At 33.3% G+C, this 21,665-nt stretch overlaps 2 protein-coding genes and 1 long non-coding RNA gene across 3 annotated transcripts; 2 read left to right on the top strand and 1 right to left on the bottom strand.

Annotated features, from left to right (window-relative positions):
- Window positions 1-638: 638 nt before the first annotated feature.
- Window positions 639-6,198, top strand: LOC130470693 (uncharacterized). The gene is made up of 2 exons (XR_008931419.1): window positions 639-962; window positions 5,827-6,198. It is a non-coding gene; the product is annotated as an uncharacterized lncRNA (long non-coding RNA).
- A 1,858-nt stretch (window positions 6,199-8,056) lies between these two features.
- On the bottom strand, window positions 8,057-15,132 carry LOC110774848 (uncharacterized). Its single transcript, XM_056839293.1, has 2 exons — window positions 14,938-15,132; window positions 8,057-9,212 (listed from the first exon to the last, which is right to left on the bottom strand). The coding sequence occupies exons 1-2, from the start codon at window positions 15,067-15,069 to the stop codon at window positions 8,361-8,363; spliced, it is 984 nt and encodes a 327-aa protein (XP_056695271.1). The 5' UTR covers window positions 15,070-15,132; the 3' UTR covers window positions 8,057-8,360.
- A 3,830-nt stretch (window positions 15,133-18,962) lies between these two features.
- Window positions 18,963-20,471, top strand: LOC130470692 (glucan endo-1,3-beta-glucosidase 6-like). Its single transcript, XM_056841219.1, has 2 exons — window positions 18,963-19,550; window positions 20,072-20,471. Exons 1-2 carry the CDS (start codon window positions 19,192-19,194, stop codon window positions 20,175-20,177), a joined length of 465 nt encoding a protein of 154 aa, XP_056697197.1. The 5' UTR covers window positions 18,963-19,191; the 3' UTR covers window positions 20,178-20,471.
- Window positions 20,472-21,665: the final 1,194 nt, after the last annotated feature.

Here is a 21,665-nt window from a genome sequence, read left to right as displayed (position 1 = left end):
AGGGGACAAGAGCGATAACTTACTTTTAAAAGTGTTAAGAATTTAAGATCGGTAGCGGTATAAAACGAGTTACAAGTTGTAAACGGTTTGAGTTAAACGGGTAACGAGTTGTAAACATTTTGGATTAAACGGTTTTGGAGGTTGAAACAGTTCAGGTTGAAACGGTTCGGATTGAAACCGGTTAGGTCATTAACGGGTTTCTGATCCATTCGGTTCGGGTTGAAATGGATCGGGTTGCTGTGAAACGGTTTGTTGTCGGGCTTCATATTTTAATCTCGTTTTGAATATAATCAGATTGGATTGTGTTTCGGGTTCCATCTAACGGAGAAAATAACAGTTCGAGTCCAAACGATCGGACTAACAACACATCCGACAGTTTGGGTTGAGAACTGATAGCTCTATTTACAAATAATGTATTTTGAAACGTCCGAAAGAGGTAACTATTGCAAGTATTACAGAATACCGAGACTTATTCTTGGTAAATAAAAAAAGTTACAGAGTACTCCGTATTACCTAACGATATTGTACTAGGTCAATTCCATATTTTCCTCAGCAAAAGGTGGAACTACCAACAACCTATCCACGCTATTAATACTTGATTTTCTCATAAACATATAAACTCCAAATACCATTTCAAAGGTCTCTATAAATCAGTAGATCGATCAGTTTGCACATTCAAAGAAAATGATGAACAATTACAAGTTTTGTAAGACCTTTGTCTTGATCACATTGGTAGCGTTTTTTAGCCTTGCTACTTGGACGCATGCCATAAGGATATTATCAAATGATGGTAACCGAGGCGGTGGCTATGGTTTGGGTTATGTAAATGACAGGTACTATATAGTAGGTTATTGGTTAGAACGACTATCATCAGGACCTAGTGGAGGTGGCGCTGGACATTAACTGCATCACTACTTTGTTTTTATTTTCAAATGTGATCGACGACAAATATTTTACACGTGGTACGGAGTTTATTTTTGTAGCCAAATTTAATTTTATATAATTTATTCATTCAATTAATTGTGGATGTTTCCCTCAAAAAATTATTTGTGGATGTACTTGAAATGAAAATATTGTACTTTGTTGTTACTTTGAAATTGAAATTTGTTTCTATCACCCCAAGCGATGAGGAAGTCTTGTTCTATAATCGGTATAGATTTGAAATATTATACTTACAAAATAATACTATTCTATATTTTCATTTGGATAAATTATTTTTTATCACTTAAAAAATTGAAATTTTGTTTTTTACCACTTAAAAAACTATAAATTGTGTTTTACCACTTAAGAAACATTTAATACTTGTTTTTTACCACCTGAAAATTGAAAAAATAGATAAAAATGTTATGTAATAACAATAAGATTTCTGATATGTTGTATTCTTCTACGATTTCATGTATTTAACTCTTTTCTCTTCCTCCGCTTCCCTATCTTCCATTAATTCACATAATTTTTCACCACCACGAATTCACAAAATTGAAAAAATTTAATTGAAGTAAAGAGATAAGGGTGAAAGAGTTAAAGAAAATCACATAGGGAGAGTAAAAATTTGGAGAAAAATTGAATTAGGTAGCCACACACAAAAGTTTCATTTAATTTTTCGTTTTCAGAAGGTAAAAAAAAAGTTTTAATATTTTTTAGGTGGTAAAAAATAATTTTTCGATTTTAAAAAATAGTAAAATATAATTTGTCCTTTTCATTTTGATACCATACCACATAGTTTGCATTTTCATTCATAACTTCTAAATGCAGAAAACATTTTCTTTTTGTAAAACTAAAAATGTCATAAATACCCTTTGCATCCTTATTAGAATTTAAAAGAGAAAAACAAATAGAAACCTTTTATCATTATCCCTGCTACATACCTACTTGTTTTTGGTAGAAAGTAGAAACATCTGGTAAATGAAATTTTAATACAAGGAGCGATTATTTTTCATCTATTCTTATAATTCCAAGCTATACAATTTCTAGTGAAACGAAGAATTTCAGTCGTCGAAGTTATTAGGTCTACATGATAATGAGAATTTCAAAATCATTGAGTTTTAAATTTGTAACTGTTTTTTTATGATTCTGAAATGATAAAGTCCAAAAACCAAGGGATTAATACGAAGAGATTGATATCATCTGCCATTAACAACGTTCTTCCTTCCCAAATCCCAACATAGGTCTTCTTGTAAAAGAAAAAAAAAATAAAATAAAATAATAATTGGCAAAGCGTCATTTTGGGTGGGAATTAGAAGCTGACATTTTTTTTTTTTGGTATTTTGGTCATTTCTATTTTTGTGTTAAGAAATAAATTTCTGCATTTAACAACACCCCATTTTAATGCTATACCGATTATAGAATTATAAAGACTCAAGAGGGATATTTATGTGGAATGACAAATGAGACCCTAGTACATAATTAAGCTTATGTAACACCATAAAGTAACACTTTCTAAGCTTAAACTGATCAAAAAAATTAGTACGGAGTAATATTTTTGTAACCCTTTAATAATGAATAATTCAACATCTCATGCTGAGGCTCGAGCGTGTTTAAATGGGATGCAACAAACACTTTCTTACTCCATTGACTCAATAACCATAATTTAACAGATTCTTCTACTCTGGTTAACAACCTCCAAGATCGGAATAAGCAAGATATTCAACATTAGTGGACTCTCGACAATCCGTATGTATTAAAAAAGTAAAACGCAACAAGTTTAGTTAAATGAAAAATAGGTAAATACAACACATCCCGACAAAACAAGACTTATTACTCGATGTCCAACCTATGATTTCTTTTTTAAGATTAAATTAATTAATATGGTTCCAAAAATTTAATTAAGACATAAGTATTTGAGATATAAAATGGTTTTTTTTTTTTTTTTTCATTTTTGACGTTATTACTCTATTTAGGCTCTGTTATGTTTTTTTCTCGAAAAGAAAAAAAAAGTCTTTGTTATGTTCGACTTAATTCAACTTATTCCCATAAAATAAGTTCAGATAAACATAACTTAAATCAAGCTGAAACAGATAAAATAACTGAAACTGATAAGGTAACACCTGAAATTGATAATGTACTTTTTAGGTTAACCATTTGATACAACTAGTTTATACCTGAAATTGAAGAAAAATAAATAAGTGTTGAAGAAAAATGAAGATATTCTATGTTTTCTCCTGTGTTAATATCCAAACCAAAGAAGAAATTAGCGTAGAACTTATTTTGTTTCAAATGAAAATATGGCCATTAATACTTGTTTAAAACAACAACAGAATTGGGATAAGAGTTCATCAGTTTTGCCAATAAAACCATGTGATCTACGTAAATTTGGATAATAAATAGCAGATCAAAATATCAAAACAACAAGCGTAGCGAGATAAATACGGATTAAATAAAACAAAAATATAGGCCATTAACCGCAACATGAGCTTGAAGGAAAATCGATCAAAGTCATACCACAGAATCACAAAATGCCAAAGTACTATGACAGAGAAGAAAATTTTCAGCTACTAGCTGATTGATTGTGAGACGTTAGTTTTATTATCATTTCAATTCCAGTCTACTAATCCACTTAAATTTTATTCAACTCTTTGCCAAACACTCATAATTATTTAAAGTGATTTAAATTAGTAGCAGCTAATCATATACTCCCTCCATATTTAAATAGAAGATACGCTTACCATTTTCGACCCTATTTAAACAGGAGATACACTTGCTATTTTTAGTAACTTTTCAACCCAACCATCTACTCCTTCCGTCCCAAAATTATAGTCCTGTTTTCTAAATCGGGCGTCCCAAAATTAAAGTCCTGTTTAAATTTGCTATTAAGGTCCCCACTTTCTCATGTACTATATTAATTAAAAATGTATTGAAAACCCCACCCATGTACTATATTCCACTTTTCTATGTATTATTTCTCTTTCACATGTACTTTAATCCACTTTTCCAAACAATTCAATCATCATTTGTACTTTATTCCATTTTTTCATGTACTATATTCTATTTTTCTTAAAATTCGTGTTTTTGGTCAAACGGGACTATAATTATGGGACGGAGGGAGTAATTAAATAATACTCCAACCCCACTACCACATTATACAATTAACTAGCTTTTGAGCCCGTTCAAAGAACGGGCGGTTGTATATTGGTTATTTAGTGAATTTTTTAAGTTCTAATTTTATTGAGTTTGTGATTTTAGAGAGTATAAATGATTTAAATAGAGGTAAATTTTGAAGGTTGAAAAAATATATATAAATTAAATAGTGTATTAATATTGAGTGTTAATCGGGAAGATGGAGTGGAAGATGCAGAATTAATAGATTGGTGAATTGGTGTTGTATGAGGGAGGCGGTTGGAGTTGCATAATATATCAAACAACAAAGAAAAAATAAAAAATAAAAAACCAAATTAATGGAGGAAACAATGGATAACACGTGTCATCTAATCAAATGTGGTGACACGTGTCATCTAATCCAATGTGGTTTTGCTTTTTAAATACTAGGTATAGATTTCATAAACCCCCTACCCCATAGTCCCATACCCCTCTAAAATTTAATGGTCCCCACTTATTTTATTTGATTAAAATATTTACCCCAAACCCACTTGCTTTATTATTTTATTTTTATTCAACTATTCTTCCTTAATACCCGTGCCCGACCATGTGTACCTCATATTTAAATACGGAGAGAGTAAGGTGACTGAAAGTGGTTGTTAAACAGTGCCTAAGTTCTGATAATATAAGTTCAGAAAAAATTAGTTTTTTCCAGATATTTTCACGTACAAATAAGTTTATTTCAGATAAGTTTAATTAAGTTCAACTAAGTTCAGATGAATTCAGTTAAAGTTCAGTAAAATTTAGTTAAATTCAAATAAGTTCAGATAATATAGTTTAGACAAAATAAGCCTGTTAAACGAAATCGTACTATTTCGTATTTTTGTTATAAAGAACAACTAAAGTAATTGGAAATGTCTGTTATCTGTTTTGACCAAAAAGGAAGGTACTCTTTAGAATTTTTTCCTAATTTGGAATGGGCATAAGTAATACTTCCTCCATTCTTATTTACATGACACAATTGTACTTTCGACACTATTCACACATGTTCCTTTGACTTACTTTTGTGATTTATACATAAGAAAAAACATAGTCGTGTGGGATCTTATTAGATCCGTCTCAATAAATATTTTTTAAATATTAACTTTTTATAATTTTTTCTTATCCATAATAAAAGATATTAACGTTTGAAATCGTGTATTGGCAAACGTGCCTAAATAATTGTGTCATTTAAAAAAGAATAGAGAAAGTACGTAATATTCTTACTTTGGAATGGGGTTGCGTGTAAAAATGCTCGCTAAAGTTCCTAAAAGCTAGATTGTATTATTTGACTTTTTACGATCTCAATTGTACGATTTAAAATGTAAATATATCTAATTTTACAAGTGTAAAATTACGGAGTATAAAAACTTAATATTTCAAAAATATACATTGAAACGAATCTATAAAATTCTACATGATTATATTATTTCTTATACGTTAATCATATCATAATTATAGTTTTCAAAATTTGACCCAAAAATTACTAAAGGAAAATCTTATAGGACGGAGGGAATAATAACAATCAATCATTATAAGCTCGTGAATTATTTTTGTTTTCATTTACACAGTAAATAATAAAGAAATATTGGTTATTTGCTTATTTACTGGCGACTAATTAGAAGTATGTCTCCTATGATATTGTCATATGCGTAAATTCGTTGATTTCAACATTAAAAAATATAACTATTTGATTAAAAAGTATAATTATGTGATTGAAAGTTAGTAGCTTATATTCTCTCTGTATTTTATTAGGTGTCACATGTTGATCGACACGCGTAATAAAGAAAGAAAGTTAAATCTAAAAAAAAAAAAACAAGTGAGGATTTAACTTTCTTGATATGCCAAAAAAAACTGACAAAACCCGGTTATCGTGAAATTAGCACAAAGGAAGGTGGTAGAACTTTTGAAACAAAACAACATCTCAAAAGTCAAATCAGCACAATACACCTTTCCGAAGCTGGTGAAATTACTCTATCGCCCTTACTTTTTTTTTTTTGGTCGGGTGAGATGAGGGACATTGGATTGAATTGATCGAAGGGTGGAGGTTAGTTCTCAATTCTCATTATATGTAATGGTTCCCACCAGATCCCACTTCTATCATATTTTGTAAAAAAAAAATTAAAACAAACTATATGTTTGCTTTAATTACTCCCTCCGTCCCTTAATACTCGACTTGTTTTGACTTTTTGCACTATTCACATAATTCACTTTGACCCTATTTTATTTCTAGTATATGAAAACAAATATTAGTATATTATATATTGTTGGCTTCATCTTAATATGTGTATTCAAAATATAATATTTTTATAAGTTTTTATAATTTGTAGTTAAAGAAATGGGTGATTGTGTATTGACAAGCGTATCCGGTCAAAACAGGTCGAGTATTAAGGGACGGAGGGATTAATAACTTTTCCCTTTCCACTAACTTTTATGTCCGTACCTCTTATACTTCCTTCACCCCTAATTAACACCTAACACTAACTCTCTACATTAAATTCATAGACTCTCCTTTATGTTTCAGGATGATTCGAATTTCTCACATCTGTATCATCTTTCTCCTATATATGTTCTACCTCTCTCATCTTTATTCATCTTGTTCATCATTTATAAAAATTCATGCTACCCATATACTTTTTCATCTTCACCCCTAACACCCAGATATTTTTTTCATCTTCACTCCTAAAACCGTAACATTCATCATCTCTCTTTAATTTTCATACACAAAAAAATATGCAATTCATCAATAATGTTCATAGGATTAATAAATATATGTAGTAAAAGAAATCAGCAACAAGTGCCACTAACATTATACGAAGTACAATTCACTAACACCATCTCACATCCAGCGGCGGATCAAACATTTTATATTAGGTGGGTCGAAAGTTAATTTTCTAATTTTCTTCAAAAAATGTTACAACTAGCATAATATAAAGTAGATATGTATTTTATTTTCAAATGAAAGCAAAGTTTATATTTTGAGACTAGGACAGAGTTATAATTAAATAATAGTGGTCATTAGACATCACTTAATAGGCCACTACTACAAAAAACGGCAAAGAGACCCTTCCAAAATGGCATAAGAGACCTCCTTTCAAGGGGTCTCTATCTCAAAGGTCTCTTTGATAAAGAAACCCCCTCATTTAGAGGGGGTCTGTTTGTTAAAAGCTAGAGACCCCTCACGTAAGAAAGAAGGTCTCTTATATAAACTTGGTCGAAAATAATTTAGAAGGGAAAGAGACCCCTTTTTAGAGATATGGGATCTGTTTGTTAAAAATATTGAGATCTCATATGTAAGATAAGAGGTCTCTTTGAATTTTTTATTCTTTTAATTCAAAAAATTAAGACCTCGTATATAGGATAGGGGGTCTCTTTGTTACTTTTAATATTTTAATATTTTACAAATTAAGACCCCATATGTTAGATATGAGGTCTCTTTGAATTTTTTTATTATTATAACTAAAGAGCCCTTTTTATACCTAACGGGTCTCTTTGCAAAAAAAAAAATCAAAAAAAATAATCAATAATAGCAGGTTTGAACCTGCGAATACACCAGATGTACCAATTCAACATTAATATATATTACACCTTCAAGAGCTGCGAAATACGTACACCATCATATATAACCTGAAATTACACCTGCTAGGTTGCAATGCTATAGATACTAGAAGGCATTAAACCCATAAAACCAAACCTGCTGCTATAATATATAATTTGTAATAATTTGAGAACAATTTCATAATAATTCATATATTACCAAAAAAAAGTAATGCTCAAAACACAAAAGCTTTTACATTAATTGTAATTTCCATAACGTCAAAGATCCATAAACGTCAAAGCTTTACATCACAGTTTCCGAAAATGTAAAACAAAACCAGTCCCAAAATATAATCATTCACACCAATTTACTAACAATTGAAACCGAAACTATGGAGTTATTTTCATACCATCAACTTTGTTTTCTTCATCCGCTTCTTTTTTTTTTAACGCAAACCGACGAAATATATATATATTAATTAATTAGGGATAAAAACCCTAATACTAACAAAAGCAAGCATGATCCAGAAAAAAATCAGATCAGCTGAGCAAATCATCCTTGTCCTCCTAACTATCTTCCTTAAGCCCGCAAAAGATAGGACTATCAAAATGAGGATGAAAATCGTTATCTATCCTAATACCATAATCGATATTACGAAAATACTTATACTTTAAAACTAGGATTATATACATCCAAAAAGACGCCATATATAACCTTGTGAAGCCTGCGTCGCACCAAAAGAAAGATCCAATTAGTTGTTGGTGACAGAATTGATCTCCTCATCGTCTTCAACTTCAACAATTTCTATATCCTTTGGAATTGTTGAACTACCAACAACAAATGGAACAAAAGCCTTTCCTTTACCCTTATCAGTATTGCTTCCAACCTTTCCTGAATCCTTCTCCTGCATCACCTGTTTGATAGTAGAGACTATGGAACCGAATACAATTTCTGTAGCTGAAGAAGCCTGAGCTATATTGTTGTTTTTTGCTGCATTTTCTTTTCTTGCATTGCACATTGCCCGAACTTGATCCCGGGCATTTCTTCTCATCTCCTCTGCATATGCTGGATTTGCTTTTTCAAAATCCCCTTCATATTCCTCTTTTGCACAGGATGGAATGATGTAATGAAGCTTATGTTGCACCACCATAATCAAAGAGTGAGCTGCCAAAGCATGAGCAACTCTATTATAGGTCTTTGGAATATGAGAGAAACTAATGATCCAGTTTTCTCCCAAAAGCTGAGTAACCTCTCGAAGAACCGGACCCAATTCATGATGAGTATGATCTTTCACCTTATCAAGAAGGAGCTTAAGATTCAAAGCATCTGTTTCAACTTCTAACTTATCAATTAAGAAGTTCTTTGCAATTTTTAGGCCCTCTCTCAAAGCATAGAGTTCAGAAGCCAAAGGAGAATGAACCCTAAATTTAGTAGAGAACCCAACAAACCAGGAGCCAGTGTGCCTTCTGAATACACCTCCTCCTCCTGCTACATTTCCTGATTTCCAAGCACCATCAATATTTAGTTTCATATATCCTTCCAAAGGTGGCATCCACTGCTTCCTAATAGGGGGAAGATTCGTTTTGATATCTGTACTTTTACCCTGCAAAGCCAAGTTAGTAGAGTTCCAGTCTATAAAGAAAGAGTTATAAAGAGAGAAAGCACTTTTCATTTTGAGATCAAAAACAGATTTGTTTCTAGAGATCCAAATATGCCAAATAGCAACAATAAAAATAACTTTCCAAGAAGCAGAATTATGGAGATTGAAATGAATCCAATCCTTCCAACTTGAATTATAAAAAGCACAGAACTGGAAATGTTCAGTGTTCCAAACCCTCTGAAAAATGAAGGACCACAGAACACTAGATTGGGGGCAATCCCTAAAAAGATGTAAGTGATCCTCTTTTTGATGTTGGCACCTAGAGCAGATAGGGCTAATATTTGGAATTCTTTGATTTAAAATAGCAGCTACTGGTAATATTTCATGACAGCAATTCCAAAGAAGCATTTTGTATTTGTAAGGACATTTTATTTTCCAGATAGTTTTCCAAGGAAAGCTAGGAAAAGAAGTAGGAGAAGGATCATGCAATTGAATATGATAAGCAGATTTAATATCAAAATCACCATTTTTTGAGTATTTCCATCTTATAAAATCCTCTTCATCCATATTATTTGAAAGGGGGTAAGCTAGAATAAGATCCTTAATATGAGTAGGAAGAAGATGTTGAATCTCATCAAGATACCACTTTCCATTTCTAATGATTCTATTGACAAACCAATGGGCTTTCAACTCTGGAATTTTAATATCCTCAAGGGTATAAAGAGGTGCTTCCCCTACCCAATGATGATACCAAATAGAAGTGTTCCTACCATTACCAATTCCTATGATTAAACCCTTTTGAAGAATATGATTGCCCCTAAGGATATCTCTCCATAAGGGAGATTGATTGTAGTTAGGCATAGAGTTTAAAAGGTTTGACTTCTTTAGATACTTCTCCTTTAAAATTCTTACCCAAAATTTATCTGGTTTATCAAGAATAGTCCATCCTAGTTTTGCCATAAACGCCAGATTCCAATCCTTCAATCTTCTAATTCCCAACCCTCCAACATTAGTAGGAAGAGTAACTTTATCCCAAGCTAATCTTGCCATATAATTACTTCTATCCACCTTGTTCCAAAGAAATTTTCTACAACATTTTTCAATAGCATAGGTAATGTTGGAAGGAATTAGAGAAGTTTGCATGGCATAAAGAGGAAAAGAGCTAAGAACTGATCTAATTAAAGTACAACGTCCAGCCATATTCAAAAGCTTAGCTTGCCAACCTCTTATTCTATCCATCGTTTTATCCAACAGACCTTTGTAATTATTAATTCTTAGCTTATGAGGTCTAATATCCACCCCCAAATATTTACCAAAAGAGGAAGAAATCTTAATGCCATAATTACCAGCTATGTCTCTTCTTATATTATGATTAAGGGATTTAGGAAAAATAAGAGTTGATTTGGTGAGACTTAATTTTAACCCTGACATATTCCCAAATTGTTCCAATAAAGACATTACTACATTCATATTATCCACCGAAGCATTACTAAAAAGAAAAACGTCATCCGCATAAAAAACATGAGAAATTTTAATATTTTTGGTCAAAGCTATAGGTTTCCAATGACCCTGATTAACCAAATCCTCAATCATAGTAGAAAGTCTATCCAAACAAAGGACAAAAATATAAGAAGAAAGAGGATCCCCTTGCCTAATTCCCCTGGAAGGAGTGAAAGGATCACAAATTTCTCCATTCCAAAGAACAGAAATAGAAGACGAGGTAATACAAGACATGATCAGATTAATGAGAAGGTTTGGGAAGTTAAAAAACAATAAAGTTTCTCTTATGAAATCCCATTCTAAGCTATCATAAGCTTTCGTAATATCCAATTTTAACGCCATAATTTTATTCCTCTTTTTTGCTTTATGAAAATGATGAGCCATTTCTTTGACCAAAATAACATTATCCTCTATTCCTCGTCCCTTGATAAAACTAGATTGCAAAGGACTAATAATCCGATTTAAAATAGACTTGATTCTAGAAGAAATAATTTTTGTGATTAATTTATAAATAGTGTTACAAAGCCCTATGGGCCTAAATTCCGTAATAAGGGATGGATTAGCAATTTTCGGAATTAGGGCTATATAGGACTTATTGATCTCCTTAGGAACTGAACCACTCCTAAAACAGGAAACACAAAAATCATAAATGGTTGTTCCCAGATTGTTCCAGTGTTTTTGGAAGAAAATTGGTTGGATACCATCCGGGCCAGGGGTTTTAATAGGGTCCATAGAAAAGAGATTATGTCTAACTTCCTCTATTGAAATCATGATGGATAGATCTCTGATTTCCTCCTCAGTAAGTTTTAGATTGCTTTTGTTATTGAAAATAAAATTGCCCTGAATATGCTGAGAAGTAAAAAGACACTGAAAATAAGAAGAAGCCATATTTTTTAAAAGTAATTGATCAGAGACCCATTCATTTTGATCATTTTTTAGGGTTAAAATCTTTCCTTTTGATTTTTTAATTTTTGCTATAGTATGAAAATATTTCGTATTATAGTCAGCATATTTACGCCAATTAATACCCGCCTTTTGTGCCCAAATAATTCTCTCCTTTTTATAGATATCATTAAGATTAGTCAAAAGATCAGCTTCTAAATTAACAAGAAACCGAGAGTACTTTTTACTAAGAGCAATTTGTATTCCTTCAATTCTAGCCATAATGGATCTTTTTTGTTTATTAAGGTTCCCAAAGATATTATGATTCCAGTTACGAATAGTATTTAAAAAACTATTCCTACCATTTAAAAAGTCATTGTTAGGAGGTTTCCAATTTTGAACAAAATACTCAGAAAAATTTGGATGAGATAACCACACCTCTTTGCATCTAAAAGGGAACGGGCCATTCACAGCACAATTATCCAAAGAAACTAAAATTGGAGAATGATCAGAATGAATTCGAGGGAGATGATGAACCTTAGTATGAGGAAAACTGTCCAGCCATGGAGAATTGGCCAAAGCTCGGTCCAGTCGCTCCTGAATTAGCTCCATTCCATCTCTAGCATTAGTCCAAGTGTACTTACAACCATTATAGCCAATATCCACCAGCCCCGCATCATCCATAAAGTTGATCAGATTACGGCCTTGCGTTCCTCGAACTGGTCTCCCTCCCATCTTTTCAGATTGAGAAATAACTTCATTCATATCCCCTACAACCAACCATGGGGAATTAGGGGGGGGCAAATCAGAGCGTAATTGATCCCAAAATTGGCCCCTTTTAGCTGGATTACTAGGTGCATGCATTGCAGTGACTAGGCCCTCCTTACCCAAATTCTTGAAATGGAATAATGCATGAAAATGATGGTATTCCGCGTCGAAGAGAACCAAATCAACTGTATTTCTCCAGAAAACCCAAATACCCCCCCTTGTATTCACTGGACGCACAACCCTGTAGTCATGAAAGTTTAACTCCATCATCACCTCTCTAGCCCTACTCCCATCTGCTTTAGTTTCCAGAAAGATAAAAATCTGCGGATGTTGATTTGCAATAATATCCTTTGCATTATCCATAAACACATTCTTATTTGCTCCACGAACATTCCAAATACACAATTTCATTTGGGGATTGGGTTTGGGAAGAGCTGTATTGATCAGAATCGGATGATTAGGATTCCAAGACTGGCGAATCAAGTAAATCTCCCAATCCTTCCAAAACTGCTGGACTCCCGTCCGATGAATTTCCTTCAATCTCACCGGAGTCATATAAGTGAATATCTGTCTTTGTTCTAGCGGTGGATTCCAATATTTTGCTTTCACTTGCAGCCCCACCACCTCCTCCGTCGTCTCGTACATGGCTATAAGGCGATCTTGATGCCCCATGTCTTGACCTCGTGTTTCTGAATGCAAGGGTGTGATGAGAACCCCTCTTGGTAGCTGCTGTAGTGTTTGTCTGCGAGTAATCTGAGTTCGATTTGGAGGGTTGAATTCCCAACTCTTTCGATTTGCATGGAGTCTTGGTCCCACCGAAATTGGAGAATGAGGGTCCACTGAGATGCTGAGGTTGAGGGTCGTTGATGATTCTCCCTGATACTTCAGCGAATTGAGAGTTGTGATGCTGTTCCTCAGCTCCTCCCAGGTTGATTTCTGACCCTTGGTTATCTTGCATGCAGTGTCTGGATAAGCTGGAAAGAGATTGAGAGTTCGTGGTGGATTCATTTCCCACGGATCGTCCGGCAATTTCGGTGGGGTAGTGACCGGTGTTTGACCATAATCTTTCCTCTTCCGTTGATCGGTCGGCCGTCTCTGATAGGTGGTTATTGGTAGTTGGTTTAATTCCATGCATGTCGATTTGGGGGTTTGGTTTGGATCCATTGGGAGAACTGTAACTAGAAGGTGAAGGTGAAGAAGCAGAACGGAAGGGAGGAATGGAAGAAGAAGACGAATTAAAAGATGGAAAAGGAGGAGAGAGATTGAAATTTCCTTGCCCACTCAGAACTGTATTTATTAGAGCAGCAGCTGAGGGAGTTGAAGGGTTTAAAATGTCGTCCTCCAATGGAGATGCTTCCATTTGCTTTGAGAATTGATCCACGTGTTGATTAATATCTTTACTCTGTTCAGCTACTTTCCTTGGGGAGGTGGGTAAAATATTTTGTTCATTATTATTAAGATGCTGTTGTTCTTCTGAATATTGAGTGGATTTTTTTGATTGGGCAGAAGGAACCAAGAGATTATCTTTCCCATGTTGGTGAACATTACCCGAAAAGTTTTTCGAGCCATTAAAAGTCACAGATTTATTCTTTCCATAGTCATTTATTCTAGTGTTATTAAAGGCTGCTCCTGGGTTTCTTCCTCTGGAATTATCCAGTTTATGCTTACTATGATAATTACTCCGTTTATTCGTAACTATTGTCCATGGGCCATAATCTTGATTATCCCCAAAATCCTCCCCCTTATTATTTATGGTTTCTATATTTGGATTTGCATTAGAATTAGGCTTAACCGTATTTTCCTTAATATGACTATTATTGTCGGTCTCATTATTCTTATCTGGAAAGCAAGTGCTTCCGAGATTACAAAATTGCTTAACGTGACCTATTTTCCCGCATAAAAAACACAGCGTATCAATATTCTCGTAAGAAATTTTTTGCCAATCTCCTCCCACCCAAACTTTTGTAATTAATGGTTTTTCCAAGTGTATTTCAACGCACACCCTAGCATATTTGGCCCTAGTTAATTTATCCGTAGCATAGTCGACCCTTATAGGATTACCCACTAATTTAGCAATACTAAATAAAGCATCCTTATCATAATATTCTATGGGTAGTTCTGGAAATCTAGCCCAGATCATAATTTTATCAAAATTGTTAACAGATGAACGGAAATTAGGTTTCCACTTAGTTAACATTAAGTAATGGTCCAAAATAAACCATGGTCCTCCAAATAATGCTCTTTCATAGTCTTCTTCCAAGGTGAATCTGAAAAAGAAAACTCCCTTTCCTACATCAATGGTTTCCATAGATCCTTTGATTCTCCACATGGATCTGACCCTAGAATCCATGTAGGCCAATTTAACATTAATTCCTAAACATTTGCCCATCAAGGTTAATTTCCATGGTGATCTCAATTTGTCTAAAGTATTTCTATCAAAACTCACCACAAGATTACTATCTGGTGGTATGTTTTCCTCCTCATCGTTCCAATCCTTAGAAGATTGAATGATATTTTTAGCCTGATCAAACCATTGAGATGATTTTGATACTGCATCACGAAAGGAAATACGACTTACCTTGGTTGATAACGATTGCATAGGAAGCATGTGGATCTCCTGCTGTTTATTCGTATTGTCCATATGATTGGAATTCAAATCCTGCATGCATTCATCTTGAGGTGAGGAAGGAGACGGCGTCTCCTCCTCCATGGATTCTAGGTTTTTGTTGATAAAGGGTAATGGTCAAGGTATTTCTCTCTCAAGGGGTATTTCTCTCTCTGTATAAAATCCTTTTCCATCCGCTTCTTGCTTGAGCAAATACTCGACCCGTAGGTTACTAACCTCATCCACATTTTCCGATGAATAAGTTTCTTCAAAAAACTGTAATAAGTAGAAAAATTAGTAGTTAAACAAATGCATTGTTCTATAATTGTTAACAAAACAGGTAAAGCCTCAACAAAGAACAAACTGCCTTATTGACACTTATGACGTAAAGTCACTATCTCCAAGATAGGTAGCCTCAAGTTGCTAGTTTATGTTTGAGTTCTTTCTAAGTTCCACTCCTTTTTTTTATATAAGTAATATATGTACAATTGTAACAAAGATGATTTACAAAGGAAGAGACCCACCACACTACAAAAAACAAACAATAGCTACCAGTTTACCAAAGCAGCCTAAGTTCTTCAATTGGAATCAATCTCTCCCACAATTCACATGACAGGTCAAACTCAATTAACTCAAATCAGGTACACCCAACTAAGGTTGTCCTGCCTAATCTATCATTGAATAGACCATGTTATTATAATTTAAGAGAGTGATCTTACTTAATTGCCTACAATCTAAAACCACCTTTAGACAAAAATCTAACAGCATTACAAGAGTGTAATTACAGTAACAACAATCAAAACTCTATAATTCTTTAATTACACTGACAAGGGAATAACATTTTCCTACTTATGTTATACTCATTCGAAAACAAAACACGTTAGTCTAGATAAAACTATGTATAACCTTTGAGACTGTAACAGCCATAGTATACAAATGAAATAATGTGGTTACTTCTACGGTTCTACCCAACTTTTGGATTCTTTTCTATTTTCTTAACATCGTTTCAGTTGAGAATGCTAAATTTTATAAGCCCCCTGCGTAAATTTTGACAATATTAGATAGTAAAAAGAGGCAAATTTGTCAAAAAAAAATCCTTACTTTACAATCTTACTTGGTAATTATATTCACACATAATAATGTGAATTATTATAAACAACAATTAGAATTGGGTAACTGTAAGAGAATATGTTGACAGTAGTAAAAACAAAATAGATAGAAGAGCAAATGGTTACTAACATAACTATTATGGGAACAGAAAAGGGAAAAAATCAATGTCGCTGAAGGAAAAAAATGAGAGAAACAAAGAACATATAATGAAGCATATAACCAAACATCTATGGCTTAGCCCACACTATATGTCTGCCTTAGTTTTCAGACCATCTAATGTTTCAGCGCTTAAGCATTAGGTACGGTTACTGCACTCTCAATTACGATGCGCTGCAAATACTACTCTGATCTTTCTAAATAAGAAATATTATCATCCAACATGGTATAAGTGGTAAGCATAAGAAATTAAATAGTACTCACTAATGTGCTGAGACAATGTAAATCTGTTACATATCCACTTACTGGCAGTTTCAAGGGTTCAGATCATAAAAAATTCTACTTAGTTTTTAAAGATATTTATATAAAAACAAGCTAGGAAAGGGGAGGGATGTTTCCTTGACAAACAAGCTGAGTGAGAGATAAAACAAAAGAAATTGAGGATAAACTGACAAGAATGCTCTCTTTCTAACCCCCCACTTCAATTATGTAAAACATTATCTTAAGTGTTGAATCTATTGACCTTCAGACCCTGCTGGCAGTTAAAGATGGAAAAAGAAACACTGAAACAGACTGTACAACATGTTGGTAATCAGTTTTACGATTGACAAAAAGACATCAAGGGGAAATCATCCATTTAAAAAGCTATGGTCAAAATCTAAAACAAAATGAACTCAACAGTTCCCCGTTACAGATAGTTCCAAAAGATACTTTCTTCATGTATAATTGTAAAATTAATAAAATTGAAGACACGACAAAGACTATAGTCAAATAAATTTGAGAGATGCATCATCTTGCGTGTGTTTTTTGTAAGATATTGCATAGAATGGTTGGACTTACCAATAATGTAGCAGACATTTAACATTTGCAAGCTTTAAAAATATCCTGAAACGGGCATTCAGAATCCATGTATATATGTGCATGAGGATCATATGAAATATGCATCCCCACCTGCTAGTTACGCCAAAGTTGGAATCAATTACTATGAGTCAAATCCACTAGTTTGTCAAAGGTAATGAAAGAAGAATGAATGGTCCAAATTAACAACTATGTTAGCCTAAAGTTCTGATTTTAACTTCAAAAATGTCAAGAATTTATGTTTTGTGATAGTCATTAATCATTAGAAACAAATTTCAACTAGAAAAATCTCAAAGTTTCTGTTAAGGCATAATCGTATTTTGTGACAATCGGGTGCGCAATGTAGTTTATGTGGTTGTGAAAATTCACATGATATCATAAATTTCATTTAGGAATTTTTCGAACAATTGGTGTGTAGCTAAGCTAATACACTTCTAAATTTCTAATTCCACGAAACCCCTCACAAGGCCACAATTGCAAATTTAGATAATTATAGACCAAAACCTAACCTATTCGAATTATCATAAACACCTGATAATTTCACATCTCCACATGAATAATGGATTCAATAAACAATTTCCCCAAACTCTCTAATTTGAGCATTAGCAGATCAAAATCTGGATTCCATAAAAAGCAAGCAATACAATCAACAGGGCAAAATCAACAATGTACCAAAAAGAACAGGCATGGAGCACGAATCTAAAGGCTTCAAAGATTTCTTAACTTCAACCAAGCACATATAAACTGTCTCTAGCCTCAAAGCAATTCAATTTCAACACAATTAAAACCCTAGTTTCTAAAGAACTAGATCAATTAAATCTAGGCATTAATCGATGAAACAAAAGAAAAGAAGAAGAAAACCATTACACTTAGCTTTCTACGAATAAAGCAGGGAAAATCTTGACAAGTTCACCAATAGAGAAGTCAAGCAAAGCATCAAGATCGATTCTCGATTATTGGATCTCTTCGACACGGTGTCTCGTACAAGCTACAACTGCTGCGACATCGCCGTCCACTCGCTTGTTAATTAAAACATGAAAAATCGATTTACAGGAGATTGAAATGTGAGGAACAAAGAGATATAAGGTGAAGAAAAAACTACCATGGCTAACTGGCGATGGCTAACTGGCGATTTTATGCGAGAAGGGAGAAAATGAGATGGGAATGTAAATAATCAAAAGAAGCATAGTTGTGAGAAGAGAGAGGCTTTTGTAATTTATTTTTAAGTAAAAAATGGGCTAGAGAAGAGACCCGTGAAGTTAATTGAGGGGTCTTTGTTTTTCCTCATATCACAAAGTAGTGGGCCGCTGAATTCTAGAGACCCGTTAGGTGATCGAGTTGGGAGATCTTTTGTTTTTTTATTGTGGCAAACTAGTAAGCCCCAGCGTATATATGAGACCCGTCACAACAGTTAGGGGATCTCTTATTATTTTCTTGTGGTAAATTAGCGGGCCCTAGTACAAATTAGAGACCCGTTATCTCTAATATTGGATCCCTTATATAAGAGAGACCCGTTATGTCGATTAACGGTTCTTTGCATAGAGGTCTCTTTGCCCATTTTTGTAGTAGTGGGCAATCCATAAATTTCCTGTACATATATATGAATATTAATATATAATGTCTTTCGCTAGTTAAAACGAGAAAGATAACATGTGAGTTCAATACAATCACCAATTTTAGAGATATATTGCTACATATGTCAATTTATGTACCTATATAATGTAATATATGTACAATATTTGTATAATATTTGTAAAATATATGTGCTATAAAATATATTATATATTTGAAACTTCTACTTCAATATGTGTAAATATATTATAAAATCATGCTACCCATATATATTTTCATCTTCACCCCTAACACCCCCTCCTTTATGTTTCTGGATGATTCGACTTTCTCACATTTGTATCATCTTTCTCATATATATATGTTCTACCTCTCTCATCTTTATTCATCATCTATAAAAATTCATGCTACCCATATATATTTTCATCTTCACCCCTAACACCCAGATATTTTTTTCATCTTCACTCCTAAAACCGTAACATTCATCATCTCTCTTTTTTTTCCTCCAAACTATATCTATTTTATATTACCATAATGAAAATAGCAGGACTACTCGTACCGAAAGTCGTACTACTACTATTATTATTATTATTATCGGTAATAATAGAAAACGGAGAGGCTGACATAGGAGTAAACTGGGGAACCTACACCATAGAAGGAAAACCACCCACGAAGGTGGTAGAACTTCTGAAACAAAACAACATCTCAAAAGTCAAATTGTTCGACGTCGAACCCAACATTATGAATGCCTTAAAAGGAAGTGGCATTGATGTTATGGTCGGGATTCCAAACGGGATGTTGTCTCTCCTCAGCTCTTCGCCTAAAGCGGCTCGCTCCTGGGTACGCCACAACCTCATTGCGTACGTGTCTGCTAAGACGCCGACCAATATCAGGTATGAACAAACAATATATATGTACGGAGTAGTATTTCCTTAAAAAAAGTTGGAAATTAAAGGCCGGCATATTTACACCTATTAATCAATCTAAAAGCTCACTTTATATTTAAATAAATAATCGAGTTTCAGAATGTAAAAGTTGATTTAGAATAAGCTACTTTCACATAATGGAAGATTGTGGTAAATGCTAATTGAAAAGAAAAAGGAAGATGGTGGTAAATGCTTTTTTATTGTCTCCCACTTTATAAAAGAGTACGAGGGCTTATGTTAATGGTTGTATAAATTAGATGGTGACCTTGAATCCAGATTCCAATGATTCCAAATTAATTTATTGTATTTAACTTAAGTTAAGAATAAAATAAAAGAAGTTATAAAAAGATATAAAATGCATGAGATTTAACTACTTGATCACTTAGCAATACGTTATAATTAATTGTATATTGCTTACGGGTGTGTCCTATTTAGAAAATAAATAATGACGATCAAACTCACGAATCTTTGAAAGTGTATATTCTCAGATATGTAGCTGTTGGGAATGAGCATTTCCCCGGTAGCTATTCGGGGAAATTTCAATCGTATGTGTGCCAGCGCTTCTCAACCTACAGGAAGCGTTGGTTAAGGTAAAACTTTCCGACTCTATCAAACTTGTTGTACCATGCAACGCAGACGCGTATGGTTCAACAGTTCCTTCTAGTAGAACTTTTAGGTCCGAGTTGAGGGATATAATGACTCAGCTAGTATTCGTAAAAAAGGTAAATACTTCAATTCAAAACTTACACCATCTACAAGGTGGACAGGTCTCAGGTGCAATTGGCGAATAACACCTTGCAAGAGCAGCGATGTAAATAGGAATTCGTATGGCGGCTCATCCACTTGAACCGAATTAGTTTACTGTTTTCTTAAAGTTTTAAGGGTTCGTTCGTTATCACTGTCAATTTTTAGTTTTTGGGTTTTTTTTTTTTCTTTCTTATGAAAGCTATATAATTTGGAGTAAATATGAACCAAAAAATAGTCATATATGCAATAATCATGTTATTTTTAAAACTATCAAAATAAATGAAAACTACTTTTTTGTAGTTTTTCATATTTCGTGTTTTAGTTTTATTTAAAATAGAGAAATAAAAACAAAATTGTTACTGATGTCAAAATAATTTGAAATTGTAGTTTGGCAACGAAAAGGTCGGAGTAAGCGTAAAAAAAAATTTATTTGGGCAATTAAGGAAATTAAATTGAGAAAATTGAAATTTGAATAAACATCTATGTAATTAAAGTAGAGTGGTGAAGAATATGAGGGCTTTAAACCCCAATCCACACCACTCATGTTTCGTTATTTAACGAAACTTAGGAAACAAAAAAATAACAAATCAGCAAATCAGCATATGGAAACAAAAATAATTAAGCAACGAAAATGGTAATGGGAATACCTAAGCTACTGGACAGGAAATAAGTCGCCTTCAAATTCCAAAATTCGTCAAAAATACATGGTCTACTATGGAAACATTACATATTCAAGACATTGAAATCCGAATTATACAGTTATACGATACCAATAGAATTACACAAAATTGCTTCAAATTTCGTCAAAAATCTATGGTCTACTATGAAAACATTACATTTCAAGATAATGAAAATCGAATTATACAGTTACACAATAGTACAATAAAAAAGAATTACACAAAGTTGTTGAGAACCTTGCTGCACAAAATGGTTGAGAACCTTGCTCTGCCGCCGAGAACATTGTCGCGCCGCCGGAAACCTTTTGGCGATTGCTTGAGCAGATTGCGAGGAGAGAGAATGTGAGGGCCCTTGGAATAAGTAGTTAAAAAATTTGGCGATTGATTGAGAAAATTGAGTTTGAAAACCCATGAAATTGTTGGCGATTGATTAAGCAGATTGAGAGGAAAGAGAATGTGAGAGCTCTTGAAAAAAAGGAGACTTTAAAATTAAAAATGAAGAATGAACCATCTGATTTGAGAAAGAATCAATTTAAACCAATATTCGGTGATGCCCAATGTAAGGACATTTATTTATTATGACCACCTATTCGTTAGAGTATTCCACTGTTTTTTTTTTGAGAGAAGGGTGTGCAATCATTCAACATGTAGGAATCTA

This window comes from Spinacia oleracea, chromosome 3, assembly GCF_020520425.1.
Source record: "Spinacia oleracea cultivar Varoflay chromosome 3, BTI_SOV_V1, whole genome shotgun sequence".
Taxonomy (NCBI): domain Eukaryota; kingdom Viridiplantae; phylum Streptophyta; class Magnoliopsida; order Caryophyllales; family Amaranthaceae; genus Spinacia; species Spinacia oleracea.
The sequence above is the reverse complement of the archived record's forward strand: the minus strand, read 5'-3'. Positions and strand labels throughout refer to the sequence as shown.

Bases quoted from the DNA above. Each gene is read 5' to 3' on its own strand.
- LOC130470692 (XM_056841219.1), top strand. From the start codon at position 19,192: ATGAAAATAGCAGGACTACTCGTACCGAAAGTCGTACTACTACTATTA. The intron at 19,551-20,071 runs GTATGAACAAAC...GTATATTCTCAG, and splicing joins AAGACGCCGACCAATATCAG to ATATGTAGCTGTTGGGAATG.
- LOC110774848 (XM_056839293.1), bottom strand. From the start codon at position 15,069: ATGGAGGAGGAGACGCCGTCTCCTTCCTCACCTCAAGATGAATGCATG. The intron at 9,213-14,937 runs GTAAGTCGTATT...TTGGCTTTGCAG, and splicing joins TGCAATCGTTATCAACCAAG to GGTAAAAGTACAGATATCAA.